Source organism: Cetorhinus maximus, chromosome 5 (genome assembly GCF_964194155.1).
Source record: "Cetorhinus maximus chromosome 5, sCetMax3.hap1.1, whole genome shotgun sequence".
NCBI lineage: Eukaryota > Metazoa > Chordata > Chondrichthyes > Lamniformes > Cetorhinidae > Cetorhinus > Cetorhinus maximus.
In genome coordinates, this window is record NC_135883.1 from 31,177,528 (window position 1) to 31,190,492 (window position 12,965).

A 12,965-nucleotide genomic window follows, 5' to 3' on the forward strand; every position below is an offset into this window, starting at 1 on the left:
TTAAAAGCAATTATCAGCTTATAGTTTGGAACAAAGGTGCATAGAAAATGGAAACTATTAAATTGAGCAAAAGTAAAGCCTTGCCACTTCATGAGAAGTAAGTTGTTGAATCATCTGCCATTCTCTAATATACCTGCATGTAGTATAGAACTTCATCATCTTCTACGCCCCATGCTGAGAAGTGACCAGTGCTCAATCGATTTGGTACAGGGCTGCTTTTTATCGTGTAGGTACGGCCTGTACTGGGAGTGTTTACTGATGATATTTTTGGAGAAGGGGTTGAAAGATTCCTTTTTCTGTAAAATAATTCCAGAAACAGTCCAAATTAGTATAATTATCATAGCTTTTGGACCTTTCCAAATGTGTGTCCATTTGCAGAAGTTTGCAATCTGTATACATTTATAATTAGACAATCATGAATAACAAGAAGTGTTCCAGTCAACAATTCATCTTATGAAAAATGAACTGCAAGAAGTTTATGAGTGGTCAACCCCAACACAAGGATATCAGGTCAAATTATTACCATTAAATCCAGTACTCAGCAATAAATGTTGATTTAAACTTGATGTGAAACAGAATTAAAACACTGAGAGTTTCATCAGTAGTCAGTGCAAAGCGCATATACACAGCTGAACAGAGAACAGATGTGTTAAATCATAGAGAAGGGAAAATAGAATTCAAGCAGATACTGAGATTGACTCACAAGATGTGTCATTTGTTCGAGGGGAATAAGCAATTTAACAAGATGAATGCATATCATAACAGACACTTTAATGGTTGAGTCAACTGGAATCACTGTATCAGTGGAGTTTAATTTATTGTGTGGTTATATTGGAGTATCCAACATCCCAAACCATAGCACATTTTACACAAATCAACTGAGTGCATTATTGTCCAGTACGCAGTTACAAACAGCTTGCAGAAAATTCCACTGGATTGAGCAGAAACAAACAGACCACCATAAACATCATAAGCATTCTGATCAAATCAATAGATTCACATTTAGAATAAAAGTTAAAAAATTATGTAATTAGGCAAATTAAAATAAAAATTTTCAACTAAATGGTTGCAACTCTTGTCGGCAAATTAACATGCACTTTATTAACTTTATCTTTCAGCAGCTATCAAGATTCAAGTGAGAATTGAAAGGCAGTACCAAACCTTTTTGGCATGCTTTCATTGATTGGTGTTTCAGCCAAACGCTTGCGTTGCCCTTGGATAGTTGAAAAACTTGTGGTGGGTGTAGGATCCTGGAATTAGACGTAAGTGGAATGAAAGAGTAAAGGGTTAATTCTAACACTACTATAATAGTAACTACTGAGCATGTGCATAAGGAGCTATGTAATATTGATGTCAGTCAGAGCGAGATGAACCTAAGAGAGGAACAGTAGCTCTGTCTTGATGTTCTGGAACATTGTTTTTGTTTGTTACAGCTAGATCACTGACTAAAGTGAGAAATTCAATGTCTTCTGAGACAATTCAACAATAGCAGACAGTGGCAGCAGTGACTACATCCACAGAGAAACAGTAAAAAATGGAGGGAAACAATCCGAAGAGAAGCCCAGCAGCAAAGAGCAGCGGGTGACGGATTTCAAGGCCAACCCTGTAGTCAGGCCAGAGAGGGAAACTACGAGGACAGCCAGGCAACTAGCATGGAAAGCAGTGTGGGAAATGGGAACCTCAACTCAGGGTGAGCAATGACTTTTACCCTACCTCTCCCAGAACCGTTCCAGAATGTAGAGGGTCCCAGACAGGCTGAGAAATGGAAAAACTGGAGAAAGCCCTTCACTTAGTGCAGCAATGCTTTGGGATTTGCAAGCAAGAGTAACAGGGACCAGATTTAGCACCTTGTTATCTGCTGTCAGTCGCATTGCAGATGACGTGCTGGCCAGGCATGGGTGAATAAGGAGACAGCCACCTATGAGGATGTCCTCAGAGCCTTTAACTTGTATTTTAGTCTCCGTTGAAACATCGTAATAGAGAAGGCAAAATTTGATTGCTGAAACCAAAGACCAGGTGAAGGAATCGATTCATTCATAAATGATTTCTACCATTCGGCTGACGATTGTGAGTATGGAACATTAAACGACGACTTGATAAGAGATAGAATAGTGGTTGGTGTTTTAGAAGCAACCCTGTCAGACTTTCTACAATCTCAGGAAGCTTTCGCACTACGTAAAGCTGTGCAACTGTCTAGGCAGCTGAAGAGCGATGGCAAAATCGATTCTTTGTAATAAGTGAGGGAGAAATCCTGCAGGAACAGTCTGGTGAAACCATTCAGTTTGTTAGGTGCAAAGCTGAAAGTTGCATGGCAGCAGCAGCTAGGGAATCGTGCTGAAAAGGTGCCAACCACCATTTTCCAATGTTCCTACTGTGGCAGGGAGAAGGTCCACAGTGCGAAGAATGTCCTTCCTGAACTGCACCATGCTATTGATGTGGTAAGGCTGGTCATTTTAGAACAGCTTGTATTTGCAAAGCACAAAAAAAAATCTTTTTAAAGAAGCTCTATACAAGAAATACATGTTCCAGGCAACCAGAAAATCACCCTCCCAGGGACATAAAAGAAAATGAAACCCAATACTGGAGCACTAAGATTGAAGTCAATGGACATCATACTGAATTTAAATTTGATACAGGAGCTGGAGACTCAGTTTTATCTGATTGAGTTCAGTAGCTGCAAAACTTCATGCTGCAACCTTCATCAATCCAACTCCAAGGCCCAGGAGGAATCAAGCTAAATGTCAAAGGTCAACTTGACGCAGCATTAAATTACAAAGACAGAAAAACCTCTGAGACACTATAGTTCATTCAGAACCAGGAATGCTCTTTGTTGAGCAGGAAAGGTTGTATAGGTCTGAACCTAATCCTTTAAGTCATTGAAGTCAACGAACAAGAACAGGACATTGAATTTAGAAGAGAATTTTAAAAATCTTCAGAGGCTTTGGAAAATTGAAGACTGTGTACCACATCACACTCAAGACAAATGCAAAGAAATTTGTCTATTTACACCCGGGAAGGTCTCACACCCACTTCTAAAATGGGCAAGGAGTGAGATTGAGGTGATGCTTCAACAAGGGGTTATTTCACTAGTCACTAAACCAACTAGGTGGTGCTCTGGTATGGTACCAGTTCAAAAATCGAATGGGTTCATCTGAATCTGCATTGACCTGATGTAACTGAACAAGGTAATGGAATGAGAAATACATCCAATGGCATCGGTAGAGGAGGACCTAGCCAAACTTGCGAAGAGGACAATCTTTCCCAAGTTCGATGCAAACAGTGATTCTTGCAATTACATAGAAACATAGAAACTACGAGCAGGAGTAGGCCATTCAGTCCTTCGAGCCTGCTCCGCCTTTCATTATGATCATGGCTGATCATCCAACTTAATAGCCTGCTCCCGCTTTCTCCCCATACCCTTTGATCCCTTTCGCCCCAAGAGCTATATCTAACTCCTTCTTGAAAGCATACAATGTTTTGGTCTCAACTACTTTCTGTGGTAGCGAATTCCACAGGCTCACCACTCTCTGGGTGAAGAAATTTCTCCTCATCTCAGTACTAAATGGTCTACCCTGTGTCCTCAGACTGTGACCCCTGGTTCTGGACTCCCCCACCATCGGGAACATCCTTCCTGCATCTACCCTGTTTAGTCCTGTTAGAATGTTATAGGTTTCTATGAGATCCCCCCTCATTCTTCTGAACTCCAGTGAATACAATCCTAATCGACTCAATCTCTCCTCATATGTCAGTCCCTCCATCCCAGGAATCACTTCGCTGCACTCCCTCTATAGCAAGTACATCCTTCCTCAGATAAGGAGACCAAAACTGCACACAATATTCCAGGTGTGGTCTAACCAAGGCCCTGTACAATTGCAGCAAGACATCCTTGCTCCTGTACTCAAATCCTCTGGCTATGAAGGTCAACATACCATTTGCCTTCTTTACCGCCTGCTGCACCTGCATGCTTACCTTCAGCGACTGGTGTACAAGGACACCCAGGTCTCGTTGCACATTCCCCTCTCTCAATTTATATTCAGATAATAATCTGCCTTCCTGCTTTTGCTACCAAAGTGGATAACCTCACATTTATCCACATTATACTGCATCTGCCATGAATTTGCCTACTCACTCAGCTTGTCCAAATCACCCTGAAGCATCTCTGCATCCTCCTCACAGCTCACCCTCCCACCCAGCTTTGTGTCATCTGCAAATTTGGAGATATTATATTTAATCCCTCATCTAAATCATTAATATATATTGTGAATAGCTGGGGTCCCAGCACCGATCCCTTTGGTACCCCACTAGTCACTGCTTGTCATTTGGAAAAAGACCTGTTTATTCCTACTCTTTGTTTCCTGTCTGCCAACCAGTTTTCTATCCATCTCAATACACTACCCCCAATCCCATGCGCTTTAATTTTACACGCCAATCTCTTATGTACGACTTTGTCGAAAGCCTTCTGAAAGTCCAAATAAACCACATCCACTGGTTCTCCCTCATCAACTCTACTAGTTTCATCCTCGAAAAATTCCAGTAGATTTGTCAAGCATGATTCCCTTTCATAAATCCATGCTGACTCTGTCCAATTCTGCCACTGTTTTCCACATGCTCAGCTATTAAATCTTTTATAATGGGCTCTAGAATTTTCCCCACTACCGACGTCAGGCTGACTGGTCTATAATTTCCTGTTTTCTCTCTGCCTCCCTTTTTAAATAGTGGGTTTACATTAGCTACCCTCCAATCTATAGGAACTGTTCCAGAGTCTATAGAATCTCGGAAGATGACCACCAATGCATCCACTATTTCTAGGGCCACTTCCTTAAGTACTCTGGGATGTAGATTATCAGGTCCTGGGGATTTATTGACCTTCAATCCCATCAATTTCCCCAACACCATTTCCCTAGTAATAGTGATTTCTTTCAGTTCCTCCTACTCACTAAACCCTGTGTTCCCCACCATTTCTGGTATGTTATTAGTGACCTCCTTTGTGAAGTCAGAACCAAAGTATGTATTTAGTTGGTCAGCCATTTATTTGTTCCCCATTATAAATTCCCCTGTTTCTGACTGTAAGGGACCTACATTTGTCTTCACCAATCTTTTTCTCTTCACATACCTATAGAAACTTTTACAGTCAGTTTTTATGTTCCCTGTAAGCTTACTCTTGTATTCTATTTTCCCCTTCTTCATCAATCCCTTGGTCCTCCTTTGCTGAATTCTAAAGTGCTCCTAATCCTCAGGTCTGTTGTTTTTTCTGTCCAATTTGGATGTCTCTTCCTTACATCTAATGCTATCTCTAATTTCCCTTGTAAGCCATGGTTTGGCCACCTTTCCTGTTTTACTTTTGCGCCAGACAGGAATAAACAATTATTGCAGTTCACCCATGCGCTCCTTGAATGTTTGCCATTGCTTATCCACCGTCATCCCTTTAAGTAACGTTTCCCAATCCATTATAGCCAACTCGCGCCTCGTACCATCGTAGTTTCCTTTATTAAGATTCAGGACCCAAGTCTCAGAATCAACTACGGCACTCTCCATCTTGATGAAGAATTCTATAATATTATGGTCGCTCATCCCCAAGGGGCCTCGCACAACTAGATTGCCAATTATTCCTTTCTCATTACATAAAAACCCAATCGAGGATAGCCTGTTCTCTCGTTGGTTCCTCAATGTATTGGTCCAGAAAAACATCCCATATACAATCCAGGAATTCCTCCTCTATGGCATTGTTACTAATTTGATTTGCCCAATCTATATGCTGATTAAAGTCGCCCATAATTACAGATGTTCCTTTATTACCTGCGTCTCTAATTTCCTGTTTAATGCCATTCCTAACATCACCACTACAGTTTGGGGGTCTATATACAACCCCCACTAACGTTTTTTGCCCCTTAGTGTTTTTCAGCTCTGCCCATACAGGTTCCACATTGTCGGAGCTAATATCTTTCCTCACTATTGTGTTAATTTCCTCTTTAACCAGCAATGCAACTCCACCGCCTTTTCCTTTTTGTCTGTCCTTCCTAAATACTGAATAGCCCTGGATGTTCAGTTCCCATCCCTGGTCACCATGCAGCCATGTCTCCGTAATCCCAACCTGTTTACATCTATTTGCGCGGTTAATTCATCCACTTTATTGCGAATGTTCTTCGCGTTAAGGCACAAAGCCTTAAGCTTGTCTTTTTAACATTACTTGTCCTGTTCCCACTATTTTTCACTGCTTGATTCTTGCCCTTGATTTCTCTGACTGTCACTTTTCTTATTCCACTTTCTGTCTTTTGTTCTCGTCCTTGATTCCCCCTCCTCTGACTCCTTGCGTAGGTTCCCATCCCCCTGCCGTTTTAGTTTAAACCCTCCCCAATCACACTAGCAAATGTTCCCCCTAGGATATCAGTCCTGGTCCTGCCCAGGTGTAACCCGTCCAATTTGTACTGGCCACCTCCCCCAGAACCAGTCCCAATGCCCCAGGAATCTGAAACGCTCCCCTTTACACCATCTCTTCAGCCACGTATTCATCCAATATATCCTGCTATTTCTACTCTGACTGGCACGTGGCACTGGTAATAATCCTGAGATCACTACCTTTGAGGTCCTACTTTTCAACTTACTTCCTAACTCCCTATATTCTGCTTTTAGGAGCTCATCCCTTTTTTTACCTATGTCGTTTGTACCAATGTGTACCACGACCACTAGCTGTTCACCCTCCCCCTTCAGAATGTCCTCTAGCCGCTCTGAGACATCCTTGACCCTAGCACCAGGGAGGCAACACACCATCCTGGAGTCTCGTTTGCGGCCACAGAAATGCCTATCTATTCCCCTTACAATTGAATCCCCTATAACTATTGCATTCACACACTTTTTGCTCCTACCCTGTGCAGCAGAGCCAACCGCAGTGCAATGAATTTGGCTGTTGCTGCTTTCTCCTGAGAGGCCATTCCCCCCAACAGTATCTAAAGTGGTATATCTGTTTTGCAAGGGAATAGCCACAGGAGATTCCTGCACTGCCTACCTGGTCCTCTTGCTTTGCCTGGTGGTCACCCATTCCCTTCCTGCCTGTGGACTCTAAGCCTGCGGTGTGATCACCTCTCTATACGTGCTATCCACGATACTCTCCGCCTCGCGAATACTTCACAGTGTCCCCAGCTGCCGCTCCAGCTCCAAAACCCGGGCTTCTAGGAGCTATAGCTGGAGACACTTCCCGCACACCTGCTGGCCCCAAATGTGCCAGGCTTCCCACATAGAGCAGGAGGAGCACACCATGGCTTTGAGCTCTCCTGCCATGACTTACCCCTTTAAATTAAATTAAATCTTTTGGAAGATACTTAATATCAATTACACTTAGGCCCTTCTTCCCTGCTCCTCGTTGTTACAGAATATAGCCCCTACAAATGATGAACCACAAAATAAGACCTTAAAAACTATAAGCAATAAAAGTAGTAAATGCTTACCCGGCTGTACTCATGGTACTCAAAGGATCACCTCGTTCCCTCCTCCCAAACTCCCTCAGTCACCCCTGCTCTCCCAGCTTCTCTTCAACTCCCGACTCCTCTCGCCCTCCTCTTCAACTCCTGACTCCTCTCACGCTTCTCTTTAACTCCCAACTCCTCTCGCGCTCCTCTTCAACCCCCGACTCCTCTCACGCTTCTCTTCAACTCCCGGCTCCTCTCGCGCTCCTCTTCAACTCCCAACTCCTTTCACGTTTCTCTTCAACTCCTGACTCCTCTCGCCCTCCTCTTCAACTCCCGACTCCTCTCGCGCTTCTCTTCAACTCCCGACTCCTCTAGCGCTCCTTTTCAACTCCTGACCCCTCTAGCTGCTGCTGACTGCCTGTCCCAGAGTCCTCCTGTCGCTCCCTCCTCCTGGATCAGGAGTCAAAACTTCTAACGACCTTCATAACACCCTTTGGACATTACTGGTTCAACCGTATGCTTTTTGGCATCATGTCTATACTGGAAATTTTCTAAAGGACGATGTCCAACACATGAGAAGGTATAGGAGGCATCACATGTCACATGGACGCATTTTAATCCATGGCCCAACAAAGGAAGAACATGACAAAAGAGTAAGAGGAGTATCAAGAACGCTGCAAGATTCTGGCTTAACATTCGATGACAAGCATGAGTTTTCCAAACCCACAATAAAATATACAGACAACAGGAATCACTGCAGACTTGGATAAGTCAAAAGCCATAAGAGAATTCCTGCTGCCCAGGATTATCACTGAAATACAAACGTTTATGGGTATGGTCAACCAACTGGGAATATTCCTACCTCACCTTGCTCAAGTAAATTAATCTCTAAAACCACTTTAGGGACAAGACCAGGCATGGTGCTGGACTGAGTAACAACAGTAATCCTTTGAAAGAATCAAAATGATGTTGAAATGTTTGGAGGTCCTAATACACTATGAGGCCAAACATCCAACTATTGTAGCGGCAGATGCACCAGCAAGAGGATTGGGAGCAATGTTATTTCAGATCCAGAGAAATGGAACAAAAAGACCTGTGTATTGTGCATAAAGGTCCTTAACACTATGCTGTCATATAGAAGGAAGCCCTCGTAGTGACTTGGGCATGTGAGAAACTTTCTTATTATGTCTTGGGCCACTCTGATGTGGGTACCCACCAACTACCCAGAATAAGAAGATAAAACTTTCATTGAGGAAGTTGAGGCCTTCACAACCTTAACCACTCAATACCTGCCAGAAACAGGGCAGAAGTTTAAAGAATTTCGAGAGGCGCAGAGGCGAGATGAAGAATGTATGCAGATTTGCACGTACTGCCTTGATGGATGGCCACAGTATATTCCTGTAACCCGGTCCTGTGGCAGTACTTTGAACAATATCACCACATTAGCATCATAGATGACCTCTTGGTCTATAGCGAGCGATTGACGGTACCACTAGCTCTCTGGCTGTAAGTCCTCCAGAGGATTCACCAAGGACATCTTGGTATTAACAAGTGTCAGGCCAGGCCACAACAGTCCGCATGGTGGCCAGGTATCTCACGCTCTATCGAAGACATGAGGAAGAATTTCTCCGTCGGCGAGCAGGGGCGGGGCCTGCTCGTTGACATGTTAAATGACACATGGTGATGACAGGCGGACGTCCTGATGTCACCATGCGTCATTTAGATTGTCAGTTCGGCAGGCGCGCAGCTGTGTCAGCTGCACGCCCGCCGAACTGTCAAAGGCCTATTAAAGGCCATTAAGAAAATAATTAAAGTTGTTAAGAATGCTGCCGTCCAACCTTAAGGTTGGCGGGCAGGCAAAGAGCCCAGGCGGCCTTTGCATTTTTCATGAAACCTCATCTATGGGCAGGATGAGGTATCATGAAGGGTTCATTAATTAAATAAAATTTTTTGAAAAAATTAATGGACATGTCCCAGCTCATGTGACAGTTTCACACGAGGGGACATGTCATTAAATTTTTTTTTTACCTTTATTACATTTTTCAAAACTTAAACTAATCTCCCTGGGGCAGCTCTGTGCCTCGGGGATATTTCGGCACTCTTTCGCACGCATACGCGAAAGAGCGCAGGCCCCGACTCAGGGAATCCCCTCCACCCACACAGGGAGTGCACAGCTCTCCTGGGTGTGCGTCACACTGGGCAGGCCTTAACTGGCCCGCCCACGTAAAATGGCGGCGCGCACCCAATCGGGGGTGCAGATTGGGTTCGCGCTCGCATCTGCCCGCCCCCACACAACCCCCCTGATGGGGGGAAAATTCAGATGATGGTCTCCAACTGTGTCATGTGTGCTATTCACAGTCAGGAACAGAAAGAGTCACTTCTGTCCTCCTCTTTCCCATCCAGGCTTTGGGAATGCCTCTGGATCTATTTGAATTCAAAGGAAAAGTATTTCTCATCATTGTGGATTATTATTCCCGCTGGATAGATGTGCAAAAGCTACATGGCCTCACCTCTGAAGCTGTTACAACCTCTCTGAAGAGGATATTTTCCACATGTGGCATTCTGGACAATGTCATCTCTAACAATGGGCCACAATTTGACCATGAGTGTTTCCAATCCTTTGCAGCGCCATATGGATTTTCCCACCTCACAAGTTCGCTCAGGCCAACGGAAAGGCTGAGAGGGGTATGCATCATTAAAGACCTACTCAGAAAAAATGAAGACTTTGAGCTAACCCTGCTCAGTTATCACTCTACACCACTGAAGAATGGTTTCACTCCATGCGAGCTTTTGATGGGTCGCGAGCTAAGAACCCAGCTTCCATTCCTTTCAAACATGTTGATACCAAATGTCACAGTAGAAGACCATGGTCATGCCAGACAATGGTTAAGCCTGCACTTTCAACCAACAACACAGGACTCATGACCTTCCCACACTCGAAAAAGGAGAGATGGTGTGGATTAGAGGCCAGCAGTGGAAAGCTACCTAATGGAAAAGTTACAGCAACTAAGATCATATCTGGTCCGAAGAGAAACAGGCATCATCCAAAGGAACAGAAATGCCTTGATTTCACTGAACAGGAAGCTATTAGCAGGATGGGCTGCATACCCTGATCCTCTGGAGGACGTCACACCTGCAGAAGCACTAATGAGGAAAACAAGGAGTGACAACTCTCTGGAAATGAGTTTGGAATGAACAGATCTGCAACAATCTCAAGAAGAGCTCTGTACACATTTAGGGAGATTGATGAAACCACCAAGGAGACCATCTGTTTAAAAATAGAGTCTCTGTGTAGGAGGAGGTGTATATAACATTATAGAGATAAAGACTTGGGGGGAGATGTAGAGTAAAGGGTTAACTAATATGACTCTAATAATGAATATTGAGCAGGTGCGCAAAGAGCTATGACATAATGATGTCATGTATATAGTGATGTAAATGGTGAACTATGTAAATAAAAATATTTTTAAGGAAAGATCTTTGCCTCCAGCCAGATCTCTTACTAGAGTAAGACACTCAATATCTTCCAAGACAACCCAACAGTAACAGAAATTTGATTTTCTCCTCACTGCTGTGAATTTAGAACCAGTTCTTGCATCGCTATGTCAGAATTTCAGAAAGTTTTAGGGAGGAATATCCCGACACACTGCAGCATGAAGACTGAGGTCATTGCCTCTCTAGGGCAAAAAAAAAATGGAGGATTCCTCTACAGGTGAGGGATGGAACAGGCATATCATTACTGAACCAGGCTTCCATCCAGTCTCTGCCTGAAACATTCAGAGTTCTGATGCAGCATAGCTAACAGGGTATTGGTCCTCTTCCTCTTCAACAACACAACTTATATTCCTATAGTGTCTTTAATGTAATAAAATGTCCCAAGGTGCTTCACATGGGTGCTATAAAGCAAAATATGATACAGAGCCACATAAGCTGATATTTAGGTGTTTCACAAAAGCTTGGTCAAAAAATTAGGTTTTAAGGAGCATCTTAAGGGCGGAAAGAGAGGGAGAGAGGAGGGAGGTTTAGGAGGGAATTCCAGAGCTTAAGGCTTAGGCAATTGAAGACAGAGCCACCAATGTTAGAGCAATTAAAATTGGGGATGCTCAAGAGGCCAGAATTAGAGGACCACAGATATCTCAGAGGTTTGTGGAGCTGGAGGAGATTAGAGATAGGGAGGGCAAGGCCATAGGGGGATTTGAAAACAAGGACTTTAAATTTCTTGATATATAAATAGGAAGCAGAGTTTGAATGACCTAAAATTTATGGAGGGTACAATATTGGAGACTGGCCAGGAGCTCATTGGAATAGTCCAGTCCAGAGGTAACAAAGGCATACTTGAGGGCTTCAGCTGCAGATGAGCTGAGTTTGGGGCATAGTCAAGCGATGTTACAGAGGTGGAAATAAGTGGTCTTAGTGATGCTGTGGGAATGTGGTTGGAAGTTCATCTCAAGGTAAAATATGACACCATGGTTACAAATATTCTGGTTCAACCTTAGACAGTTGACATGGAGAAGAAGGGTGTCAGCAGTTAGGGAATGATGTTTGTAGTGGGGACCAAAGACAATGGCTTCAGTATTCCGAACATTCAATGGAGGAAATTTCTGCTCATCCAGTACTGGATGTCAGATATGCAATCTGATAATTTAGAGCCAGTGCAGGGCTCGACAGAGCTAGTGGTGAGGTAGAGCTGGGTGTCATCAGCATATATGTGAAAACCGATGCTGTGTTTTTGGATGATGTTGCCAAGGGGAAACATGTGGATGAGAAAAGCGAGGGGGTCAAGGATAGATCCTGGAGGGACACCAGACGTAACGGGGCGGGAAGAAAAGCCATTGCAGGTGATACTCTGGCTATGATTAGATAGATAAGAATGGAACCAGGTGAGTGTAGTCCCATCCAGCTGGATGACAGTAGAGAGGCGTTAGAGAAGGATGGCGTGTTCAACATGTCAAAGGCTGCAGACAGGTCAAGAATAATGAGGAGGGATAGTTTACTTTTGTCACAGTCACACAGGGTGTCATTTGTGACTTTGATCAGAGCTGTTTCAGTACTGTGGCAGGGGTGGAAACCTGATTGGTGGGATTCAAACATGGATTTCCAGGAAAGATGAGCACAGATTTGGGAAAAGACAACATGTTCAAGGGCTTGAGAGAAATGGGGCTTTGGAGATTGGGCATTAGTTTACAAGGTCGGTGGGTTCAAGGATTTTTTGCTTTTGGAAGAGAGGGGTCATGACAGCAGATTAAAAGGAGAGATGTGCAGCAACTGAAGAGAGAGAACTGTTAAAATATCAGCTAACATGGGGACTAGGAAGGCAAGTCAGCAGTTTCATGGGAATAGGATTGTGAGAGAAGGAGGTGGGTCTCAAGGACAGGGTGTGCTCGGAGACGGCATGAGGTGGAGATGGGAGAGAAACTAGAGAAAGATGAGAATTCAGGCCTAGGGCAAGGGGAACATTTGAGAATTTTTGGCTTGGTGGGCTAGGGAAAGGGAAGGAGCAGGAGAAGCATCTGATCAGACGTCTCAATATGGGTGACAAAGAAGTCCATTAACTCCTCGCGC

At 43.8% G+C, this 12,965-nt stretch overlaps 1 protein-coding gene across 1 annotated transcript in view; it reads right to left on the reverse strand.

Annotated features, from left to right (window-relative positions):
• The window catches only part of LOC144680441 (uncharacterized), a 72,174-nt gene that overhangs the window by 26,322 nt on the left and 32,887 nt on the right, over positions 1–12,965 (reverse strand). Inside the window, exons 4-5 of the mRNA XM_078541404.1 lie at positions 1,162–1,250; positions 134–296 (exon numbers count right to left, since the gene is read on the reverse strand). Coding sequence (XP_078397530.1) covers positions 134–296; positions 1,162–1,250 — 252 coding nt within the window. The remainder of the gene's footprint in view (positions 1–133; positions 297–1,161; positions 1,251–12,965) is intronic.